Source organism: Girardinichthys multiradiatus, chromosome 3 (assembly GCF_021462225.1).
Source record: "Girardinichthys multiradiatus isolate DD_20200921_A chromosome 3, DD_fGirMul_XY1, whole genome shotgun sequence".
In the NCBI taxonomy this organism is placed as follows: domain Eukaryota; kingdom Metazoa; phylum Chordata; class Actinopteri; order Cyprinodontiformes; family Goodeidae; genus Girardinichthys; species Girardinichthys multiradiatus.
Genome location: NC_061796.1, coordinates 43,768,683 through 43,795,339, shown reverse-complemented (window position 1 = coordinate 43,795,339; position 26,657 = coordinate 43,768,683). Strand labels below are relative to the sequence as shown.

Here is a 26,657-nt window from a genome sequence, read left to right as displayed (position 1 = left end):
CTTTGGGATGTTTTGGAGGAGCGAGTCAGGAAACGTTTTCTTCCACCAGTATCACGTAGTGACCTGGCCACTATCCTGCAAGAAGAATGACTTAAAATCCCTCTGACCACTGTGCAGGACTTGTATATGTCATTCCCAAGAAGAATTGACGCTGTATTGGCCGCAAAAGGAGGCCCTACACCACACTAATAAATTATTGTGGTCTAAAACCAGGTGTTTAAGTTTCATTGTCCAACCCCTGTATATATATATGTCTCAGTTTATCACTTTATGAAGGATTGAATTGGAGAATCAAATTAACATTTGAATCAAATGTATGGTAAAATCATACATAAAATCAATATTGTTTTAATTCCTCAATAAATAAATAAATCACTACACAGTTTACATTGCTCAGTAATTAAACCCTGACAACTGATTAACCTGCACAGCAACTCTGCTGCAGACTATTCTACAGTAGTGTTACACCCCTGAGTGATTTTGATTTGTGAGGCGGAGAGATCAAATAAATTCATGGTGTGCTGCAGCACATTACATTTAAGTAAAATATGTATAAAATAATTACTAACAATGTAAACTAAATCATTTCTACATTGATAACTTTATTTTAAATTTAAAAATAGATACATTTATTTAGGTATGCATATCAAGTTTTATTAAAAAAAAATTAACATTTAAAAATATTTTAGAATTTGGGACTACCTTTGGCTTTCCATATGCCTGGGTGGTTCAAATCTTTTATATTTTAGGCTACTGCATGCTTTACAGGTTTAGATGTAAGCTCCAAATGCCATGGACCGCCCCTTTCTTTAGCAGTTCAGGTTCTAGAGCAGTATCGTCTTTTCTATTACGACCTCCACCCCTGATCCGTTGTGCAGTTGAAGCAGTGAGAAGCTACCTGGTTGTAACGTCAACAGTGCAGTCATTAATTTTGACCAGCCTCCAAACGTTACTTATTAGACCTGTTCTAATTACAACTTCCTCTAGCAGAGATATACAACAGGTCTCTGACAGAAACTGCTGAGTCTGTTAGTGCCAGAGAACACGGAGATGAGCGGTCATGTGACAGTGAAACCAAAGGTAAGCTGTACCTGCAGTTTGAGGCATGTTCCTCAGGTGACAGACATGGATCTATGTCTTTCTATCAAAGCTGAACCTAGACCGGGGAGCCAGATTCAGGCTCCATGTTTTCCTCTCTCCGAGTATTTCATTACTGGAGCGACTCAATGAACGGAGTCAGAAATTGTGTCAGAGGCCAAACCAGTTTTGTTTGAGATGGATGGTTTCTCCACTACTGCAAGAACAATGAGAAGGAAAAAATAGAAACAGGGCTTCATGTAATTTAAATATTAGGCTTACATTTTTCTTCACGAACAGACCTATTTTGAAAAAAGGTATTGTAATACCTAATTTGATGTTTGTAGGCTCCATTTCTGGGCCTCCCCTCTAGCATGGGCCCAGGACTTGTCCCGTTTGCCCCCTCCTGTCAGCGACTGTGACTGTATCCCTGACCCATCTGGCGAGTTCCTTAGTCTCCATGATGTTTGTTGACTAATGTTACATAAAATTAGTTTCAGAAATTTAGAACAGTTGTATGTTTGCGATTAGACTTTGAACAGGTTTAGTATTTACGTGATTTCTGAAGGCAGTTGGTTAAGTTAGAGGTATCAGAGCAAAGCATACTGAATATAGCTCCACAGTACACTTTTAGACTGTTTGTTCTTTTTAAGGTTATGCTTTTTCTTCTGCGCAGCCTTTGGAAATCTATTAAAAATAACTTTTTATTATTGTTTTTTTATTTTTATTTTTATTTTTTTTTTAACATAAAAAATTTGAAAATATTTTGGGGAGTATTAATACTTTTGAAATCCTCGGTATAACTCATGCTTTGACAATTAAATCTCAATTTTTAGGGTAAATAAAAAAAAGAAGCCTGTTGAGAAAGCTTCTCATTGGTTGTGCTCATCCCTGATTAGAGCCCCTCTCAGTTTAATCAGTTCAATGGATTTTTGTCCTCCTGACTTTGACTCAGCCCCTCTGTGCTGCGTGAGCTGAAACGGCTCTTAAAGGCTTTTCTCTGAAGAGAGAGCCATGGCAAAAGAAGAATAACATTCAATCTACCATCCTTACAGTTGTGCAGCTCACGGCGCACATTGATTGGCTCCTAGTAAAGCCCCGCTGGAGAAGCACTGCTGTCCGCTGCCGCTGTTTCAGCCAGCCTTTCTGCGTACCTGTTTCACCCAACTCACCTTTCTGTAGCAGCAAGCAAACTATAGTATACAACCTCAGCCACCATTCCTCCCCTCTTTAACATAATCCCCTGCATGACAGCTAGGGGCCGGGATATACATGCTTAATCCCACTTGTACTAAAATGCCTCCTGAGGCTGGGAGAGAGTGGTGAGGCAGAACAGGCAGGACACTTGGCTCAAGGAGCCCGAATCTCACTTATCTGTTCCTGTTAGTTTGGCACAGAGGTAGACGAAATAAAAAAGGAGTCTTTTTTTGACCAGCAGCTCTCTGGTTTGATCCTTTTTCTGGTTCTGTGATTCAGGGTTTCTAGATTGAATAAGAAATGGATTTCTTCCTTTTTACAACCGCCTCCATGATGCCCTTGAGCAAGGAGCTGAATATCTTGTCTCTGTATAGATGTAAAGTAAAACAATGAAACTGATGCTACTGCATATTAAATCACATGAAATTTTATTTGCAGATGTTAACGTAGCATAATCCTATATGTAGAACAGCTGTGTTATCAGTAACACAATAGATTTTAATTATCATTCCTATGCTAAAAAAGAAATATGAATTTATTATATTTTTTTCTCTCTCTACAAATGTTAAAATATCCCCAAAGGTTTTTCTTTTTACTGATCCAGTTAAAACCTTTTGGTTTTTAGAACTTTTGGATGAATACTTATTTAAATATTAGTAAAAGCTTACTAAATGTTACATAAAATAAAAAGCTTACCTCTCTGTTGGACACCCAGTGGCTAACAGAATAGAATAAATAAATATATACAGGGGTTGGACGATGAAACTGAAACACCTGGTTTTAGACCACAATAATTTATTAGTATGATGTTGGGCCTCCTTTTGCGGCAATACAGCGTCAATTCGTCTTGGGAATGACATATACAAGTCCTGCACAGTGGTCAGAGGGATTTTAAGCCATTCTTCTTGCAGGATAGTGGCCAGGTCACTACGTGATACTGGTGGAGGAAAACGTTTCCTGACTCGCTCCTCCAAAACACCCCAAAGTGGCTCAATAATATTTAGATCTGGTGACTGTGCAGGCCATGGGAGATGTTCAACTTCACTTTTATGTTCATCAAACCAATCTTTCACCAGTCTTGCTGTGTGTATTGGTGCATTGTCATCCTGATACACGACACCGCCTTCAGGACACAATGTTTGAACCATTGGATGCACATGGTCCTCAAGAATGGTTCGGTAGTCCTTGGCAGTGACGCGCCCATCTAGCACAAGTATTGGGCCAAGGGAATGCCATGATATGGCAGCCCAAACCATCACTGATCCACCCCCATGCTTCACTCTGGGCATGCAACAGTCTGGGTGGTACGCTTCTTTGGGGCTTCTCCACAACGTAACTCTCCCGTATGTGGGGAAAACAGTAAAGGTGGACTCATCAGAGAACAATACATGTTTCACATTGTCCACAGCCCAAGATTTGCGCTCCTTGCACCATTGAAACCGACGTTTGGCATTGGCATGAGTGACCAAAGGTTTGGCTATAGCAGCCCGGACGTGTATATTGACCCTGTGGAGCTCCCGACGGACAGTTCTGGTGGAAACAGGAGAGTTGAGGTGCACATTTAATTCTGCCGTGATTTGGGCAGCCGTGGTTTGATGTTTTTTGGATACAATCCGGGTTAGCACCCGAACATCCCTTTCAGACAGCTTCCTCTTGCGTCCACAGTTAATCCTGTTGGATGTGGTTCGTCCTTCGTATATACTGACATTACCCTGGATACCGTGGCTCTTGATACATCACAAAGACTTGATGTCTTGGTCACAGATGCGCCAGCAAGACGTGCACCAACAATTTGTCTTCTTTTGAACTCTGGTATGTCACCCATAATGTTGTGTGCATTTCAATATTTTGAGCAAAACTGTGCTCTTATCCTGCTAATTGAACCTTCACACTCTGCTCTTACTGGTGCAATGTGCAATCAATGAAGACTGGCTACCAGGCTGGTCCAATTTAGCCATGAAACCTCCCACACTAAAATGACAGGTGTTTCAGTTTCATTGTCCAACCCCTGTATATGTATATTTACAATACGTTTTAAAAGGCTTCCAGGACAAAAGAGAAGCTGGAAAACTAGGCCATGAGTTTGATTCATTCTGATTTAACCTTGCATTCACAATACAGCTTCTATGAGGGAAAAAAGGGTATGATTTTTCTCTTGTTTTTGTTCATTTCTCACAGAAGAGTCCTTGAGGTTTTTCACACAAGCCTCCAGAAAATCTCCTGGTCAATTATTTACCCAGCACTTTTGCTTTTTCCTCCCTGGTTCCCATGCTTCACTATAAATCCGTAAGAGGATGGACATCATCCCGTAAACCCTCCTGTCTGCATTTAGGAGCATTGATTGTAAATCCGCTGGAGTGGGTAAAGGTGAATTTATTGGTTTGGTGCAGTTGGTTGCCATGCAACACAGTACCAAAATGTCAGAAGACAAGTTTAAAGTAACTTACAGGACATGTTAAGAGATTTTGAAGTAATATGATATTGTAGGAACCGTCAGCAATGTCATGCAGAGATGTGTCTGACATCCAGCATGTGGTTGAAAGGAAAGATTCTGATGGGGATAGTTGGGATTTTGTGAAATTGGGGCATTATTACCATTAACTTTACAAATATTACATTTTTCAAGTTTAAATCACGCCAACAAATGTATTGAAGTTTATGAACGAGCTAGAGTTTAAATCTACTATTTTAACCATCAACCAAGTAAATTTACATTTGAAAATGGCACTTTGTGTTTTTGAAATAAATTTGGAAGTTTTTGTTTCTTATAATTTGTAACTGCCTCAATTCACCATATACCTTTTCAGTGCTCCCTGCTCTGGGTTTTTATATTTTGTGTTCATTTATTTAGTCTGATCTGCAGGTTTCATCTCTTCGTTCTTTCTATCTTGAAGAGTAAAGGAAAAATAATTAAATTCCACTTGCAAATCCAACTTAACTGTGAGGTAAATAGTGTGTTTCAACAGATTGTCAATTAAAAACAGGAAAACCTTTTAAAATAAAATGTCTGCTTCTGATGCTGGCATGTGTTAGGTTGCTAAACAAAAACTTAAAAAAACACCTCCTCACCCACGATTCCTGAGGATAAATCACTTCCAGTCCTGCCTCTGTGTTTACTCATCTCCACCCTCTTTGCATTGACCCCACCCCAATCCACCCACACCATTAATCCATCCTTTCCCTTCTCCTTCCGCTTGGCCAGTGTGCAGTGCTGCAGTGCTGTTATCTGCTTTCTTCACCATCCCAGGTCACCACCTACAACTTTGTTTGCACATTTCTTTTGCAGATCTCACTTTGCAGTGTAGTTGGTAAATTCAGAGGTATCTGTTGGTGGTTTTACTAGGATATGGTAACCTTTGGATTAGATTTGCAACCCTAAGCCTTAAACGTACAAGAAAACGTTGTTCTTGATTTTACACACCTAAAATTTCACAATACTGTTAGTGGGAAGATCCTTTATATGGTGGTAGTTGTAGGGAGAAAAAAGACACGGTTATTTGTAAGAGGGGAAAAAAAAGGAATAAGATTCAAATAGACATTATGTAGTTAAATATTTATTAGAATTTCAACCAAATTACATACTTTTGTAGATTTTGTCCAGCATTTCTAAGTTCATTAATTTGAAATAATGGCTTCAAAGAACCAGTTTCCATCAATTATACAAAAGTCTTCATTGAAGTCAAGTGACTTTGATCTATTTTTTGTGTCTTTTGAATAAAAATTTTTTTTTGAATGTGCAGACAGAGCAGAGGTGGAGATCACGAGCAGGAAGGTGCCCCTGTCCTTCTTTCCATTAAACTGGGTCTCAGGCAGTATGAGTACTGTACAGAGTAGCGGCGGCCCATATTCCAAATATAGAAGTCCTTATTTCAGATTGAGTTAAAACCGGGTGAAATGGGTTGCGTGGCTGGACAACCTCAGGTTCTTGGCCTTATTTTTTCTCTTTTTTTAACGTCCAGTGCACTCTGGTCATCAAGTTTCATCAATTCGGTTGACAGTGTAGAGCCTTCAAAAAGAGAAAGGGTTTCAGTAAATTGAGCACAACTCTGTAATTTGTTCCTGTTCTAAATAAAATCCAGTAACGTTGGGCTAGATTTTAACAAGTGAGCTCCTGCGGGATCATTTCGGACCTTCTCAGAGAAGGACGCGTGTCAGTGGGGATGAAGTGTTGCAGGAATTTGACATGCATGCGATGAGATGTCACCAATAACTTGAAGTAACAACTTGCTGCTCCAACAAGAGTTTTAACTTGGCATGAGATGTAAAAGGCGACAGCTTTTTGGCCTTTCCACCAAGTCACCTTGCATGCTACAACTCAGCGAGTGTGTGTGTGTGCGTTAGTGAGAGTGTGTGTGTTAGTGTGGGTGTTTGCTGGGTGTTTGAAGAGTTAATCTGGTGATTTGTTTTTCTTGTATACTTTAGTAATTTTTTATTCATTTTGGAAAAACTCTTCTTGCTGTGATTGGTTTGTTATGTTGTGTATATGTCACCTGCAGGCTCGTTTACACTGCTGCTGATCACTAACTGACCACCTGTCTGTTTCTCTTTATGTGATAATACATGTGTATGATGTGGGGTTAAACTTAGCCAACCTTTAAGCTCCGCCCTCTTCCTGTCTCTTTACCAGTCCACCGTCCCACAGTCCACCTTCCCGATGCCGGTCACCGTCCCAGTGTCCAATCAGAATGCGGTGTCCGCAGCAGCCCTCCAGTTTAGCAACAATCCGGGCGGGGCGCTGGTCACCACCACTTCCTTTGTCACCTCCTCCCTCACAGATCCCCGCCTCCTGTCGCCACAGCAACAAGCTCTGCAGAGGAACACCGTGTCACCGGGGTTACCGCAGCGACCAGCCAGTGCAGGTAACAAAACATGTGGAACACAGCTGGAAAGCTTTGGTTTCTCCATCTCTTCACAGTTTAGCTGTGGTTGTATTAATCAATAACCTCTGGCCTTTTCAGATCAGTACACATCCTGTTTCAATAAGTGTTGTTGATTGATCTCTCCAAGGTTTAGAAGCTTTTTATTTACAATTCTTCAGACTGGGAAACTATTTTTCTCTTTGGAGGATGTATCTTCTGTAAATGGCAACAGCAGTTTATGACACACAGGAATAAATTGCAACATTTCAGAACTTCCTCTAAATAATGAGAAGAAGGCAGCAAAGTTTGGGCCAAGTTCAGAAGACAATTTCCATAAGTAGAGACACATTTTATTTATTTTTATTTTATTATTTACAATATTTTAATATTACAACCCAGGGTGAGACTTAAATTATTACTCACGTCTAACTTTGGTGAGAATGGTTGGCTCTGGGGTTCTTGTTTAAGCCAACAGTGTGTCAATCCGTTTCAACCATCATGTGTAATACAGATTATTTACACATGATGATGATTCTCTAATTTTTGGTGTTCAAATTCCACTTCAAACTATTTTCCACTGACGGTGGAGTTTTTCTGTATTGGCTTTTTCTACAGTTGGTTGTCATGATTTCTTTAATTGTTCACTATTTGTGCCCAAAGCAATCAGTTTCCAGATCAGCCTTCCACACACCTCAAAGTCCGGATTTCTTAATGACTCCTTTTATTGAAGTGGTTTGATCCATCTTAAGCAGACATAGTTGTCATGGTGATTTAGTTACTTGAAGTCCTTTTTATTAAGTGCACCTTCTGTGGAGCCACAGTTTACATAACAATCAGTGGATTTTCAGAGTAGACCTGTACCCAACATGAACAGAGAAATAAGTCTGCATACTGATGTTCCTTTCAGCCGGTCTGTGTATTTTTTCTCTCAAATAAAAACATGCTGCTCATAGGAGCATAAATCCAGATTTTCTTTGACTGACGTTGGCACATCACTGCAGGCACGCACTTCTTCTGTGTAGGAAAGCAATCCCTCAACCCCTTTGACTAAAAGGATTTGTGCCCCATTTTTGCATCTCAGACAGGGTTACTTACCAAGCTTTGTTCCGACTGGCGTAATCTCATTGTAAGTCAGAATTAGGTGATGTAACATGCAACAAATGCATTACAGCATCTTTTATAACATGGTGTTCTATGAGGAGAGTGAGTTTCATGTAATACTCATGGAGGTCTCTGGGCCAACAGCTCCCTTCTGTAATATACCTCCTATGGCTTAGTTTCTCATTATCTGAGATGTTTGTTATTAATCCCTGAGCCATACAAAATAAATAAAAAGCATGCTATTGTCATATCATTGTAATATTGCAATAACTATCTCAACTGCAGTGAAGACATGTTCCATCATCATGATGTTCCCAACACTATCCATGAGCATCTCAGTCACTAAAATCTGCATCAGGTGTGGGCATCCAGAGCAACGAAACACCATCCAATTGGCTGAATGTATTTTGAGATGGAGAGCAAGATTTACCTACCAAATGTTGCATCCAAACAGTCTGTCAGGAGTGTGATTTTGCACATATTGATATTACAGTGTCAAATGAAATGTAATATATTTTATGCAGCTCAGAATAATCTGTATGCACTCTGGTGTTTTCTATCAGTATGAACATAATTTTAATGAAGTCTAAAGTCCTCAAATTACTGGGCTTCTGACGATCTGTTTGACCAGAAGACAGACTTTTCAAAAGTGGAATAAAATTTACATCAGCACAGAAAGAAAATCTTATCTTTTATCTGAAGAAGAGCCCAGTGCTTCCTAGAATGGAGTTAAAAGTAGATTATGTTTGCAATAACATTTTAAAGCACTGAAGCCCTGTTGTTGGGATAGAAATACATGAATTTACTTTTTTTTGTTCCTTTAGACAATATTTGTTCTCAATTAGCACTATACTAATAAACTGAATTAAATTGTAATAAGAAATGTATTTATTTTTCTAGTATCTGGATGGACTATCAGCTATCTGGGGTCTATATTTGCAACAAAACCAAACCCTGTTTTGTTAGGTGTTTGCTTATTTATTGCAGGTTTTATTCTCATCGCAACATTCAATATTCACATGTTTTCCTAATGTCACGCAGCTCTCGTTAAGATGATATACTTAAAACATTTGAGTCAGAAGTGGTACAAGCTGGAGAACAGACCCATCCTTGCTTGTCAAAACACTCTCAAGAGAACTTTCTAACTTGGAAGCAACTTTGAGTTTTAAAAGAACATTTGACCCATTCAAAGTTTCATACAAACACTCAGGTCTTGGTCAAAAAAGGTTCTGGCTGCAGTTTAAACATGCCAATGGATCTTTAAGGCTACAGTTATTGAAATGTTTGCTCAGATTTCTGTCCAGGTTTGGCTTAATAGGTGTTATTTTAAATATTTTGTTCAATTAGAAAAAAGAAAATCAGATTTTTATAACTTTAGGTACATTATGATTTTAAATTAAGTGCCATACACAGTTAAATTTTACACTAATTGAATTTAGTAATGAAAAGGATCTTTGAAGGTCTTTTATTTTAAAAATCTGTGAGTTTTGCCCCTGAAAGTGTAACACAAGTACCATTGAGAACTGATGAAACCAGCACTTTAACTAGAAATACAGCATTGAGGCCAATTAAGGTGCTTTAGAGAGGAAACGATCACTAGCAGAAGCACGTTTTTAATGACATATTTGATGCAATGATAGTTTTTAAAGTGGATGTTCATCAGATTTAGATTAGTACTGTTCAAATATGCTGCTTTATCTGAGATCATTTTCATAGTTTTTATATTTTTTCCTGTCCTAGGTGCTATGTTAGGAGGAGATTTGGGGAACTCAAACGGAGCGTGCCCAAGTCCAGTTCGTAAGTGAATGATTCTCACTTATATATTTAAAAAGTCTTACAAATGAACATACACACTCCAACATACATACAACTGTCACATTTTCTTTTTACCTTTTGAACTTTAAAAAAAAAATTATATATATTAGTTGGACCTGTGAACAGATCAATGCGGGCCAGTTCTGTATGGAAACCACCTCTCAATCGACTTCACAGACATATGCGCGAGGACGAAAGCACCTGTTGACTGGCGACAGCTGGGGGTCAAAGCACAAGCTGCTTGTAAACAGCTAAAAGAACAGAGAGGGTTTCAGGTTATGAGACGGTCCATGATTAAAAGATCAAAAAGAGGAAAAGAAACCACTTAAGATTTCTTTTTGCAGCTAGTGTAGGTTTCCTCAGCTGGCCTGGTGTTGTTCCTCTGTTCAGAGTTGGTGCCTTAACGTTTTTTGTATATTCTGAAACTGTCTAAATCACTGACCTGGGCTGGAGTCAGACACCTGTCCCTGCTCAAATCCTTCTGAATGTGAGGTCAGCATTTCATTGTTGGCAGTGGTTTTGTTTCAAACATGTAAGCCTCCTTTAGGTCTGTAGCTCCACCTAGATAAATCCACTTACTGCCAGTTGGTTAAAGTATTTCTGCAATTTGGATTTTTCTTTACTTGCGGAAATATTATACCTGCATGTGACGGAGAGGTTGCGATTTGATGCTTCTTGAGGGAGTATGCCAAGACTGATCTCTCTGCTGAAAGTATACAAAGCAACAGAGAGCAAGAGATACAATCGGGTCAACCTGTTTTCCTAGGTAAACTGTTACCTTTCACATTATTTGTACAGACATAATCTCTCTGTTTATAGAGTTTTTTTTTTATATAGTTTTGGAGTGATATTTGACTATTTTGCCTTAGGCAGCCATTAGTGAACTTTTCTTTTTTTTCCTATTTTTACTCCTTTATGAGTACTCCTGAGCATTGAGGAGGAGTGAGTCAGGGGATTTTCTGTGTATGTAAAGTTAGTGAAACTGAGAATTAGAAAGTAACTTGAAAAGCAGAAGTGAAATAGTTATTTACATGTAATTTAAACGTTCCATCTAGTAGGGAAAGACAAATAAAAAGGAAAAAGTACACATGATGTTTTAGGGGAATGAAAGTACTTACAGTGCTGTAAAAAAGTATTTTCCCCCAGACATATTTTGTTCAGTTTTAAATTTTTTCTGATGATTAAGGGAGAAAAAGATTTACAACCAACCAGGCCTTGTGGGAAATAAAGCATCATTCCCATTGTTAAATCAGGAGTTAACCACATTTTTTGGAAAGCTGAGGCACACCCAGGCCTGATTATTGCCAAACCTGTAGAATTATAATATCACTAAAACAGAACCTGTCTGACAACATGAAGTAGGCTTAAATATCTCAAAAAGCAACACAACGTGCTCGGACCTAAAGAAATACAAAACCAGATGAGAAACAAAGTCAGTGATACCTATCAGTCCTGAAATGGTTACAAAGCCATTTGTACAGCTTTGTGACTAGCAAACTACAGTTAGAGTCATCATCCACAAATGGAGAAAACATGGAATGCTGGAGATCTTCACAGCAGTGGCCAGCCTATCAAAATTACTCTAAGCGCATATTGACAACTCATCCAGAACTATGAACATATTACACATCTGAATGACCTATAGAAGTGGCCTACTCAAAGTCCCAAATTAAATCCAGTTGAGGTTAAAAAGGCTGTTTATGCTCACGTGAACAGCAGTGTGGCAGAATTAAATCAATTCTGCAAGATTGACCATCAGTGATTTGAAAGACAATTAATTACATAACAATAAAATGGTCTAATAAATCAACTTGGAGAACAAGAAGCAGCTTTAAACAAAAATGCTGCCAGTTTCATAATATATCAGCTACGTTTGGCTCATAGTTTCCCTAAACAGATGACTGAACTTTCTAATGACACTGAGAGTGAAAACATTAATAATCTACATTTCCACTGCTTTCCCTCTTGATTTATCTGCTCTCCTTATCCCTCTGCCTACACCCCCACACCCTTCATCCTGTTTCTCTCAGCTGTTCCCCCTCATCTTCATTCTAGAATAATCTACCACCCCACCCCACTCCCCGCCTCCCACCATCTAGCAGTCCCTTGTCTTGGCACAGGACTCTCCTCAGAGGTGACTTTGACACTGGCCAGAGCTCTCCCCTTAAATCCCATTAGTTTGGACAGATACTGCCAGCTATATCCCATAGTAATAGATATGGTGCGAGGGCGCTCTTTTTTCTTCCTGTATTTGCTTGACATCATTATTTCTCCCATGTTACAGTGAGTCAAAATAAATCAATACATTTAAATACAATTGTTAGATCCCAGCGCCATGACTATCTTTTCTTAGGATAACAATGGATCTTGCTGACAGGATGAGATGGTACATGATATTGGGTCACAACAATGAGGCAAAACATGATTTTAGCAATATCTAAGAATTCCCATTTTTTGTTTTGTTTTTGCAAATAGAGTAAAAATGACAAAAATCAGTTTTAGGCTGTGGTACTCTAGTCTGATATTTTTTAACGGATATTATTTTCTCAGTTTGAACTGTAATGCTTACCTGCACCAGCATATGGTGAAAATAAGAATTCATTAATGGAAGATGCTAATCATGGCTCAAGATATAGCTAGGCTAGAGATTCTCCCAAGAAAGTTTCAATTACCATTTTTAGCTTGACTCTTAAGTTTTTTGAAAATAGATGTAGGAGAAAGGGAGGCAGTTGTGAAATATCCAATAAAAACCTCTCAGCTGTTGTTTTTAGCACAGAAAGCGAGAATGGACTTGTCTGAGCAAATTAGGCCTCATTGTGTTTAAAATCTCTGGTTATCCAGTGAACATATGTACACCAGGATATTTATTTATTTTATACATTCTTTAATCTCCACTCTGTTTTTCCTTACCAGAAACTGACTTTGCAAATATTCGGGAGGTGCAAACGGAGCAGAAAGTCTTTGTTTTGCATAACATCCATGTTTGTGTGGACAGAGCCTTAAAGAATCAGTGATCTATACCAAATAATTTAGCCACGTTTGACCTGTCCACATACTGTGGTTGATTTATGCTTTTCAAATTATGATGTGGTTTTATTGCCAGAAAAGCCTTGAAAACACTCGTTTGTTGTGTTTTTACATTTAAGTTAAAGGTTTCATAAACCTCAAGGAGTGTTTTAAAAAATCTCTGTTTTGTGTAGAACTATCCATTTAAAGTTTGGATCACTCTAAATATTTTTTTAACTTCCAATCCAGGCAGGTGACAGCCAGCTAGTCAATGTTCTCACAGTGTTTAAAAATAATTTTCTCTGCCACTCAGTTCTCCAAACTTTTGCAGCCAAGACTTGTCAGCTAACCCAACTAGCAGTTTTCATTAGCGGACTCTGTCAGCGCATGAGAACTATCCATCTATTGTCTGTACCTCTGGGGGGAGGGTATACACACAGGTCAAGCATGTATACACACTCATACCTAAGGTGACTCATACCTAGAGAGACCAAATAACTTTACAGTCATATTTTTGGAAGATTTAGATTGGATTTTATCTAAAGGCAGCCTGCTTCTGTTAGTGGATGTTTGTGTTTTTATCTATGATCTCTCTAGTTTGCTATAATGGTGTTACAACTTTGTTGTGTGTCAACATCTCAGAAGTTATCTGAGATGTTGAAGTTATCTGAGAGTAACCTGATCCATCTAGGTGGCTGGTCACTCTCTTCGTCCAATCATCAGATCTCCATTTCCTTCCCAGTTTTCTTCAGTCTTGTAGTTTATTTCTCTTCTTACACTTCACTTTTTTCCTTCACTTTTTCCCCCATTTTTTAATCTTTCATTTTACCTTTTTGCACAGTGTATTTTTGTCCTCTTTGATGCTTTTTCCTTCATTATTTATGCCATCCCCCTCTTCCGTGTCATGTCCTTTCTTCAGTCATGTCTATTTCTCAACCTTTTTCTCCTGTTTTTGCTTTATTTTACTCCATTTTCACCCCCCTCTCATCCCTTTTTACCTTCTCTCCTGTTCTCTTGGATGTGCCGGTTTCAGCTGCTGTCCAGGGAGTAACAGCTCAGGCACCATTGACGTCACGCAGCATTCCACACATTCCCACGCCCGGCCTCGCGTAATAGGAGATGTGACACACATACACTCACACACAAAGGGTACCGACACATCTACACTCATATTCTGAGAAGAACACATGTTAGGGATACAAGGAAATACATCCACACAAGTAATTTAGATGAATGAAAGCCACAAATATTTAAAAGTGTTTCTGGGACTCATTCATCGGGACACAGCTGCACACATTTAGACACATACACACCATAAATCAGTCAGTTCATAATGCAGCAGAGACCTCTGTGAATGTCTAATTAAGTAAGAAATTTAAAAGTGTCTGCTCACATTACTGTATGAAACACCCAAAATCTGAGGATTTTGGTTTTCTCTATTGGAAATGGAGGAAAATTAAAAAAGAAGGAGATATGTATAACTTGCCACATGGGTCATTAGCCCAGTTTGAAACAGGGATATTGAAATAATGTGGCATGTGTTGGAACCATTGGGTACCACAGACACCACTAGTGCCATCTGTTAGGGCAGATGCTTGTCTATATTGTTCCATTGGTCCACGAAGTGAGGTGAAGTGAATTAAATTGTAGCAGCAAGGTTCTTAAAGCTAATACATTTAGCTATCGGGCTACATTGAACATGTACAATATGCAAACTGTTATCGTATTGAAATATAATCAGGCTCTGCGTACATCTAATCTAAGGAAAAGTAAATCTTCTGTGCAGAAAATGACCATATTAAACATTAAAACATATGTTTTTTGCCAGTGTCTTTCCCTTAATCAGAAATCCAGATATATTTCAAACAAGCTAAAGTTGTTACATGACCTTCTGTATAAAACCCACAAACTTTGTTTCGCTGTCGAAAATAACTGGTTAAATACGATCATTTTATATTCAACAAATTCCTCATACAAGTCTGACACATTTTTAAAACACCAAAGGCTGAATCTCAATTGTTTTCTCCTCAACTATATTCAAGCTTCTTGTGAAAGGATGCATAATTTAACAGAGCACATCAAATGCTGGGTGCCATCTTCATTTACACAACTTTGGTTAGTTGGTATACCCTGAGCCACACTGATAAAGGGGGCAACATTTACATCAAGAATTTCTGAATTAAGGTGAAAGTGTAAATTTCCCCTAACACCTCTCAGATTGTTGTTTTATTTTTTGTCAAAACTCATTAATATTAGAAATACAGCTGTTTTTAACACCCATAACTGAATATAAACTGAAGATTATGACACTTGCGGAGTAACTTTGCTTGGAATGTTTCCACAATTGTCAATAATGCACCCTTGTGACTTCTTAAAGATTTAAGATAGAAAGTAGTAGCCAAAAGATGCACCTGATTGACTGCTCATCATCAGTTTGAACACTTCTAAAAGCAGGAGATTTGACAGCTTGCTGCTCCTGGAGAATGCAGCTGCTACTTTTTAACACAATTCCAGTGAAGAAATCAGAATGACCTTAAAAAAGCATTTGTTGAAACCATCAGTCTGGGAAGAGTTATAAGACAGCAATATCCACAGCAAATTCATCTGAAGGTCAAACTGTGTGATGTTCAGACTAATGGGAAAACACAGTTTGAACTCCACCTCAAACACTGCATTCCTGCGTTAGCTTTTTAAATGCTGAACTTCATGCCAGGATATTTGGAAAAAGACTTCATGAGTATGGCTTGATTGGATGGGTTATCAGGAAAAAATGCTGTTCTCTCATGGAAGAATAAGCTGCCAGTACTTAAGGAAAGATCCTTGCAGAATATAATGATTCCAAACCAAAGCAGTCTGTGACTCAGAAACAAATGTCTACAAACCTCAACAAATAGAAACAATGTTGTCAAGAAGTCTGGGCCAAAATTTCTCCACAGCAATGTGAGGGACTGATAAAGTCCTACACAGTATGGTTGAGATTTATTGTTCAGCTCATGCTGTCACACTGTCTCTGCATTGAAAGGCATGGGAACGTACTCCCATGACAAACTACCTGCTTCTCTGAAAACTGCTTTTTTACTCCAACCCTTACCCATTACAGATTAGTCATTCAGTGAGCTAGACATTTAGGCATTGTGGTTATTATAAAGCATATCACCATCAGAACAGAAATGCAGCTGATATAGTTTAAATAGAAAGATGCCAGTTCTGTAGATTGTTTTCTGTAAGGGGACTCAGTAATAGCCTGGGTGCACCTGTATGACAGATGTTAGCTTCACCTACATGGAGGTAGACTTACATGTGTGTTCAGTGTGTACATGTATATCTAACTCTCATAACTCCTGGGTGACCACAAAGCCACAACTTCTCTCACAAACATGAACACAACGCAGCCAAGAGCAGATTTCCACCAGTCATTGATGTCGCCATGCGCTCAGAGCACAATATGCAACACTGAAAGTTGTAGGAACAGAGGCCCATATATGGGTGAACCGTGCACTGACAGGACACAGGTGAACACTTTGTTCAGATGGCTGCTGGGATACGCATTCCTCCTTTTACCACATTGCGTGATTCCCTACATTTTCTTCCATTACAGTGTCCTTGCAGCATCCTCTGTTTCTACACCTCTTCTGTCTCTTCAGGATGTTTTTCTTTCTTCCAGTTCTCCTTTTCTTGCTTCCCTGCCTTTTTGTTTTTAGCAAACCATGCCTGTTTCAGTTTCCCACACTCCCCTCTCATTCTTTTCCTTTTTTCTAACTCTTTTTCCAATTTCTCATCATTTAAACTTGCTGATTTGATTTCCCTATATTCTCATACTTCTTTAATTGTCCACATTCTGTGCATGTTTTCCATTTAAAGACTTTTTTCTTCTTGCTCTCTTAAATCTATTAACTTTTTCTTTTTCCTTGTATTTCTGTCTGCCTATCTTACTTCCAGTATGCCTATCCTTTAACTCTTGTTCTGTCTCCCCTGCTTTGCTCTCATTCCTAAAAGTCTTTCAATAAATGCCTGCCCTCCTCAGTTATTCTCTCTCTTCTGTTGCTTCCATTCTTTTTACTTCTGTGATATCGCTTCCAGTCTAATCTGGTCTTTCTCTGCACTTCCTCTTCTTTTGTTTGTTCTGTGGTGCTTTAAAATTTTCCTTTTTTCAAAGTCAAGGGGAGCTGTTGCTCTTGTACTTTTTTTTACTTGTACTTTAAATTGAATGGTTTGAGAGCAAATTACTGATGCAGTCTTCTACATTCTCCATCCACCTCCAAAATGTTATGGGGGACAAGTTTGCAAAATGCTCCATCAACAATAAACCAGAAGAAAAAACAGATTTTTACCCTCCACTTACTTACTTGCATATTTCAACCCCATTCTGGCCACGTTGCTAGGTACACCTTGTTAGTCCACCTTAATTCTTCTTGATACAGATTCAACAAGGTACAAAAATCATTTCTCAGATATTTTGGTCCATATTGACATTATAGCCTTACACAGCTGTTCCTGATGCGTGGGCTGCAGGTCCATAATATAAATCTACCATTCCAACATATCCTTAATACGCTCTATTGTATTGAAATCAGGAAACTGTGAAAGCTGTTGGAATAGAATGTCATGTTATGCCGTGTTGAACAAACCAGTTCAAGATAATTTGAGCTTTGTGACACGCTGTGTTATCTTACTGGAGATATCAAATGACGGGTGTACTGTGGTCACATAAAGGGGGCCCAATATGTGCCAAAAAAACATACCCCATATCATTATACCAGCAGATTGAACTATTGATACAAGGAATGAAGGATCCATGCTTTTAGATTGTTTACACCAAATTGTGACCCTACCATCTGAATGTTTCAGCTGAAGTCGAGACTCATCATACCAGGCGACCTTTTTCCAATCCAGTACTGTCCCATTTTGGTGAGCCTGTGGGAACTGACAGTTGTGGAACCGAGTGTGGCCCCATCTGCTTTAAGGTTCAACTTTCATTCAGAGTTCCACTTACCATGGTTGCAACAAGTGGCTATTTTAGCTAATTTCACCTTTCCATCTTGTCAAACCATTCTGCCCATTCTCCATTGACACCATACATTAACAAGGTATTTTCTATCAGCGCGTCAGATTGTTGTGCATGAAAATCTCAACAGAGCAGCAATTTTCAAACACTCAGATCACCCCTGTTTTACACCAACAACCCTGCCACATTCAGTGACTTAAATCCAACCTGTACCCCATTCTCATGCTTAGTTTGGACTTTCCTAGGTTGCCATGTCATTGGCCAGTGTAGCAAGTTGCCTCAAATAAACTCAGAGCCAGTGTGGCTTATCTATACCATAAATGCATGTTCAACATATTTGAAGGATCATACTGGAAGCACTTTGCTGCCATTCAAGTTATGCCAGACTATGCCTAATTTACCTAGTTGTATAATAAATACATTAAATTCAGCTGAATTAATAGTTAAACGGAAATATTGTTTTTATTTTTCTTTAAATAATTTGAGTCAGTAAAGGGGTTCAATTTAATAGGTACCTAATAAAGTGGCAGATGAAAGTAGATTTATACACTAACAATTAGGGTTTGTGAATTTTCTATTTCTCCTGCCATGATTAATGTCATTTGGTAAACGTTTAAAATAAGATGCTGAGAATTGTTAAAATATCCATCCATCCATCCATTCAAATTCAAACATATTTTATTAATCCCAAAGGGAAATTAAATGTTGTTGCAGCTCTTACTATGCAGGTTTCTTCAAGGAGCCGTTTTAGATGCCTTTTTGTAGATGCTCATGTTTCTCCATAATGTTTTTCATTTTATAAAAAAATGTTTTTTTTTGGACAATGATCTCCAGAGGTTCTAAACGAGTCCCCAGAAAAGATCCAGCCTTCTTTATTAGCTTGTTTTTTATCCATCCATACATCTCTCTCCCCAGCAATATTGTCCAGGATATTCTAGTGCTTATATAGTCAATATATAGTGCCTTATATGTAAATTTTGTTCATGAACATCACTAACAGGACTGAGAAAACAGGCTTGACTTATTAGCTCCTATTAGAGTATATTTTGGTTAAATCACGATGCCACCCTCTAAAATATTGCAAATACGTTAAACTGATATTGAATTCACTCAGTTTTTCCTTTTGCTTTTATGTTACACACCCAACCTCTTTGTCTTTTTATTTGTTTTTTCTGTAGCTACTTGACAACTAAAGGCTTCTTGCGTCATATCACCACATGTTTAAACCTCCCTTCCTTTTCTGCCATTCTCCCCTCCCGCTAAGCTCACATCACAGATATCAGACTTGTTGTTGTTGTCAGGTTGTGTTGCTGGGCTCTGTGTGTGTAACTGAGATGAAGCAGAGTCACATGCCACTGTCGTCTGGAGGCAGCGTCATGGAGAAGTGCTATCTGCTATCACTAACACACACACACACTCTCCAGCCATCAGATGGGACTACTGCATCTGTTTGTGTGTGTGTGTCACGGTGTGGGAAAGTCCCTGCTGTCCCTCTTTAATACACTGTGATTCAGTCTCCATTCCAATAGACTTGTCTTTTAACCTCAGCACCAAAGACAGGAAGGAGACTGCTGGCAGCTTGTTGTCATGACACTCCGCCAACCTATCTTGCTTCATCCTTCACTTCCCAACATCTTATTTTGCATGAAACCAGTTACTCATAATAGCACATTAAACAGTATATGAAGACAGGTACCATGTCAAAAATATAGTTTTGGCGTAAAATATACAGAAATGTAAAAAAGTAGCAAAACAAAACAAAAATAAAATGAAGCACAAAAGGTGTACATACAGGGTTGTTTTGCTGTAGCCTTAGCATGCTGTTTGTCAGGTCTTATTTATCCTAAGAGTAACACTTGTATTGCTATGAAAGGGATAGGAATGTGACAGTTGTGCCATTTCAAAGGCAGGTGTGTTCACCGGTACAATCTGCAATGTGGCATGTCATGTTGCTGGAATGCCCCTTGTAAACAAGAAGCAAGTAGATCCTCAATTACAGCAAAAAAGCTATTCCTATTTTAATATTTCATATCTTATGCTCTCCTCATGAAAGACCCAATAGAGAGACTTTGACAAGACTCTCTACACATACTGTAACTAATTAAAGATTTTCATCAACAGGGAAGAAAATTATCTCAGCGGCAAATTGTGCTTTAAATGCCAACCTGGTGTTAATCTGACACTTTAATTAGGTTTTCAAAAGTTTTTTGTAGTTATATGAACTACAAAATAGTAAAAGCCAGGGTCTAGACTTCCCAGTATGTCCAGATGCACAAAATGTATTCATAACCTCAAAACTAAAAAGACTCAAAAAAACTGTTTTAGTTTTAAAACTACAATTATCCTTCATGCCTTTCCTACGGTTTAAATGTAAAAATTCATTAAGTTTTTACCATCTTGGAACAGACAGAAGCAGTTCAATGTAAAAGACCCTCCCTGACAGATGGCGCCTGAACCGGGCTCTCCTAGAAGAAGTTAGGAGGAAGGTTCAGAGCACCAGGAAGTGTCTGACTCTTTGAATTTTGTTGCTGAAATGTAGATAAATGTTTAAATGAAATGACAGTATTGCCTGTCCTCACCTGCCGGCTTAAAGAAGACAACTACACTTTTCCATTGCCTACAAGAAAGATGGCTGTTTGGAAATATTTCCAGATGCAAAAATCACAGACAATAATTGTAATAAATCTTAAGGAGTGCCACTCATCACTAGTTTGAAGTTAACATTGTTTTAAGCTACACTTGTCAATCTATAAGCTATATTTTTAAGAAGCAGTCGACGTCTAACTCCACCTAAACCAGTAGCCTGATTAATTGAACACTGTTCGCTAATACCACAAGTACTTAATACCACTACTTTATTTTTTAAAGCTACCTAACGGGATCAAAATAACAAAATGTAATATCTGACAATGAAAACAGTGGTTTGACATTTCACCTATAACAAGAACAAGTTCACTAGTTCACCTAGGTAAAAATGGATTAATTCATGTTCACAGTTCAGCACTTAATCATTATGAACCATGTTCAACAAAACAAAGTTGATGTGCAACAAATACCAAAAAATTCTACTTTGTCTATTGGTTTTAAACGTTGGGGAATTTGTCTTTAGTTTACATTAGCTTTAAAGCAAAGAAAAAGACCTTATAGTCAAATGTATACAAGAGGCATACCTTATCAACGAGTGTGTGTGCAGTCACCGAGCACTCTCCTTGGAGAGGAAATGTTGTGGCTCTTACCTGCATCAAGGACCAAACATTTGCCCTTTTGATAAATCCGCTGTACTTGTTTTATTTACTCCTGAATAGAATGTAGATTAAGGATGTCAGTACAGGAGCTGCGCTCACCTCAAGTTCGTCCTTCAAAAAGCCGCGTCGCTCATTTTAATGGTTTTCACAAAACTGAATGCCAGTTATGAATGTGATCAAATGAACCTCTGCTGATCAGTAGGTTGTTGTTAGCTACAGTAGGCATAATTGTCACCTGTTTGTTTAAAATAAAAGTAGTTAGAATATGGTATTAATTAGTCTTTTTAATTTTTATCTAAATATTGGACATAGTGAGTCTTTGGAGTTGTTTTCAATGTTATCATTATAACATTGAAAACGTTGTAAAAATCTTTACTTGCCTATGCCTAGTTGACAGTTGTTACTTAAAATGTGGCTTTCACTGAAAAGTTACATTTTCAGAATCAGAATCAGAATTCTTTATTTGTCATTGCTCCACATGGGTGCAACAAAATTTCCAAAAACAGAACAAAACAGTGCAGACACGTAGTGCAAATTAAAGAAAATAAATATTAAAAAGTTTAAAAAGTTATAAAAAAAAAGGACTGTGCAGGTGGAAAAAATATATATATACAAGAATATTTACAGGTTGTTCCAGTATTGCACATGAGGTAGCATATTACACTTAGTGTTGAAGAAATTGCACAGAATGTATTTACTGTTTATGTCGTTATTGATATTTTAAAATGAGATTTTAATCCAAATTATGTGACCTAAAACATCAAATTTAAGCAAGAAATGCTCTGGATTATTAAATTATTTGCTAGGTTTAAAATTTTAAATAGCAGATTTTAATTTGCAATTGTAGTTCAGGAATGAACAATAACATAATTTAACCTCTAAAAACAATTTTATGCAACGCATTTAAAGCACTGGTAAAACTTTCATAAATGATTCCATTCTGCTGTTTCAGAGAAGATATTTCTTCCAGGGTTTAATGACCATGAAACTGACTTGTTAAAGACGGTATTTTTTACCGTAGAAGATGGAAAGAGCCCAGAGACAATTATATGTTTTTGTTTACACCAAGCTGAGATGAGTGAAACAAAAGAGAAGAGAGGGAGAGATACTGAGAGCAGAAATAAAATGGTTCTGGAGAGAGCGTGGCATGATTTTGATGTGAAGGAGCTGTAGAAAATCAGAGCGCTGCCAAAAAAACATTGTTTGAGCTGCAGAAATGATGAGGAGCATGTGGTGCCACCAAAGGGTTCCAACGTGCTAATGAGAACAGGCAAACACACCACCGTCAGACAAGACACCCTTCACAGGTAGAGGGAGAGATGCTGAAAACATCAGAACAGACCGAAACAAAACTTCCTCCCACTCTCCCTCTTCACTAAACCTTATTGTTATATTTTGTTTTGTGTTTCTCTCTCCAGCTAATGGCTACATCAGTGCCAGGGCCTCCCCGGGCCTCCTGTCCGTATCCAATGGCAACAGCCTGGGAAAAGTAGTCCCGGCAAAGTCTCCACCTCCACCGAGCCCTCAGATGGTCAACAGCCGGAAGCCGGACCTGAGGGTCATCACTTCACAGAGTGGAAAGAGCCTTATGCAGCTGGTGAGGAGAAAGGGACTCAGTCTGAACACTTTTCTAAAATACTAGTTTTATGATACCAGAGGTATCATATAATGGATTCAAGCATTTCAGTAGAAATTGAACTATCAAATATAATATGTTTTTCTTAGGGATGTCCTGGCCAGCAGTTTTTGTCCCTGATACCAATCAAAGTTATTTAAGAACAGGCATCAGCCCGCTTTGAATCCCTTCTGATACCTCGTTAAAATGAATTAAATCAAAGCCATTTACATGACTGAGAACTCAGTTACTTGAAAGTGCACTAAAATAATGCATTTAACTAGTATTACTCCTAACTCACTCATCAGTGATGTTCTGTACGATGCAGTCTTTCTTTTTTATACTTGTTTTATTTGACAGTGACAAATATTTTGTCCCAGGGCAGCCTTCTGCTTCAACGTGGAGTAATTCTGCTGAAAAAGCTGTAATATTCTACCAAACATGTCACCTAAGACTTTCAGTAATTTGTGTTTCTAAAGATACATCTGATTCAATTCATACAGCTTCAGTGTTCAATAAATTTATGTCTTGCCCATGCTGTGTTCAGCTTAGTGTTGGCGAATATAGCCAAAAAGTAAATCATGGAAGACAGAAATCTCATAACTGTTTGTGAACAAATGTTTCACACATATCAACAGATTTTGTAAACTTGCCTGTCGTGTAACCTCTCTGCAAATGAACAGGGCCTGTTGCAGAGGGACCTCTCTGCTGCCCAGCGTAGCAGGAGAAAGGAAAAGGCATCTCTTCATGTGCTTTGTGAAAACAATTGGAAAGCAAAAGTTAGGCTGGACTGTTACAGTTATAAAAACTTAGGAGAAACTCAGGGCTTTTCAGAGGAGAGATGAAGAGCATCTGCAGGAACAGGAAGGCTTACTTTAATACAGAACAGTGCTATTTTTTAATCTTCTGAGCTTCCAACATCTAGGTGCCCTGCAGCATATTTAGTGAAAAAGGTCGGAGTTTTACAATCTAGAAACTACAGATTGATGCTAACTGTGGTAACCAAGCTAATTTCAAAAAGTAAGGCCATCTCAGGTGATGAATAAATAATGAGCATTCACTGTAGAAATGCTTGTTAAATTACAGTGTTAGTGGTTTAGCTGTTGTGGCTTTTTCGACCACTTTACAAACGTTTTCCACTCCAAACAGCGGAAGACTTTTTAAACACGTTCTGGAGTACATCGTACCCCCCAATCCTCTCTGACCTCTGTGGCTCAGGGTTGAATAGATGTGAACATTGGGACAGTGTGGATGATTCTGATGTTAATCAATGGAGCTGCACCAGATACATAACTGCAGTCGTACGTTGCAAGATCTGTATGTACAACATACAAGCTCACATACAAGCTCACAGAGTGAGATGGGAACATCGTGCCGTGGTAAAGGAGGAAAATGCAAAATATCAGCAATACTGTGAAAATAAATATTTTGCTAATATAGCCCTAAAACCCCTACTTAGTAATCAGTCTTTGATGTAAATACAGCTGAAGCCCTAGACAACAACTGCAGTAATCAACTTATACAATAATAGGACCAAAACCAAATATTATTTATTAAAAGGTTTTGTGGACATGTTGGTAAATTCAGATATTGGAATCAGACCTGAACTCATAAATCCTGGGCCAGAACATCTGTGATTAATATCTAGTGTTTCAGCAACCCTGTGTGCCGCTGTCAGAGTTTATGATTGTATATACTGTATGTGCAGTGGGCTGAGAAGCTCACATGACACAGAAAGCCAGGAAATCACAACACTTTGTCTTTCAATCTTACTGCAAACGTTACTGTAAAAAATGACATTTTCATCAGGAAGAGCAAGAAGAAAATGCACAGATTGTAACGCAGTTTGCTAGCCGGCTTCACAAAAAGCGGCCACTGTCTTCGTGGGGATCGGCTGACAGTCACTGGCAGTAGATGTGCAATAGATGTTGGTAGATGAGTTTAATTAGAGACTTGCGATACAGATCAATTAAAAATACTGTGACCGGGACCCCAATCTGATCCTGGGTATTGGATGAGGACATTCCTACTTTTCATAAGGCAAACATTAGAATAAAATGATGAAACTTGTAGAAATATAAACATTTTCTGGTCATTTCAGCTTAGAATCATAAACTGTGGCTCAAGAAGACAAATTGATGCGTTAGAGGTTTAGTCTTGTGACCTAGTCAGCCTTGAATGAGCTTTAACAGGATGTGTCTGGTATCCATCATCATTCTAGATTAATTTATCTTTATTGCGAGACTCTGAAGACATCCCTCTCAGATATCTGAAGCAACATATTGGTCCTCTTTTTTCATGACAGCAGGACTTATTTTTGTTGTTCTTTCTTGGCTAGGACACATTTTTTGCTAATCTAATTAAATACGTTGCACACAAGCTTTTGTGACAGTGTTTTAACCTTTATTGTGCTAATAACTGTTGACATTCATCAAGCTGAAACAGGTGGAGCAGGTTTATCATAATCTGAAAACAGAGAAGAAGAACATGTTTTTGGCCTGTGATGTAAACAGCAAATCCAAGATTCTTTGTCATGATTTCCTTTGATTATAGGAATTATGATTTTTTTTTCCACTGTGAAAAGATTTATTAATACAGTTTTGTAGAATTACGTTTTTATGATCGGTCGATGCTTTAAGAGCGAAAGCTACATGTTCTCATCAGTTTCTCTAAATGTACTTTTAGATTACAGGATCTTGTGCATTTGAGATTTCTTCACTCAGACTCCATTAAACACAAAATGATTTTTGTTGAATGTTCTGGAAATACAGTTTGTTCAAGTCAACCTGGCATGAGAAGTGAAACTCACAGTGTTCACAGACTAAGTTATGCTGACTGCTAGGGATGTTTCAAAATATTTAATGTCTCTACAATGCAAAATACGGATCTCATCATTCCTGCTCAGCTTTCCTCAGATTTGCAGAGCAGCAATGCTTGGAAAAACACAGACCCTGTTTTCATGAAGAGTTGTTTACGTCCCAAATAGTTTACAGGAACTTAACGTCCTCTGTTTCTTTCACTCCCCCCGTCTTCCACCGGCCTTGCAGACAGAGGAAGAGCTGGAGTTGGTGAGTGAGGTGAATAGACTTTAAGAGTTTCAGCCTCGTGGATGTGGTGTCAAACTCTGTGTGATCTCACCAAGCATGAGTGTGAGACCATCAACAGATGCATCCCGTCAGGGTTAACCCAGCTATAAAGGCAGATAACAGAAAGGCGCTGAAGTATCAGAGCAACACACTAACAGATGGATTATCACCTGGTTGCTTCTGTTCATAGAAAGGCTTTATATGTAAGAGTTTGTTGTTGTTTTTTGTACCTGCAAAACTCTTATCTGGTTCATCCTTCTGGTGGAGTTAGATACTGGAATCAAGATGCTAAAATATGTACTAGAATTGGGCGTTTGATTTATAAAAATTAAACTTCAAACATAAATAGACTGAATTTAATTTGTGTAGAAAAATAGAAACAACAGAAAAGGACACATATTTACTGACAAAAGTCTGTTGCCACCTCTGATATTCTCTAGATTGTCCAGAGCTAGAATGTCCTATATTTCTTTTACCCCAGAGGTTTTCTATGGGTTTTAGGTCTGGGGACTGTAATGGTCATACAAGAAGGTGAATTCAATGTCTGGGGAAATATTTCTATGTTGATTTGGCCAAATCATTTGGAACATTATCCTTCTGAAAGACTTAATAAGGACCCATTTTCAGTTTTCTGACAGACACCACTAAATG

General features: G+C 38.3%; 1 protein-coding gene across 17 annotated transcripts in view; it reads left to right on the top strand.

Annotated features, from left to right (window-relative positions):
• Window positions 1–26,657, top strand: part of mef2d (myocyte enhancer factor 2d) — a 139,515-nt gene that overhangs the window by 97,656 nt on the left and 15,202 nt on the right. For 9 of the 17 annotated variants that reach the window (XM_047360454.1, XM_047360450.1, XM_047360451.1 and 6 more), the window contains 4 exons: window positions 6,902–7,133; window positions 9,975–10,031; window positions 22,724–22,902; window positions 25,968–25,997. In XM_047360454.1, coding sequence (XP_047216410.1) covers window positions 6,902–7,133; window positions 9,975–10,031; window positions 22,724–22,902; window positions 25,968–25,997 — 498 coding nt within the window. The remainder of the gene's footprint in view (window positions 1–6,901; window positions 7,134–9,974; window positions 10,032–22,723; window positions 22,903–25,967; window positions 25,998–26,657) is intronic. The other 8 variants (XM_047360459.1, XM_047360452.1, XM_047360446.1 and 5 more) reach the window with 2 other exon arrangements.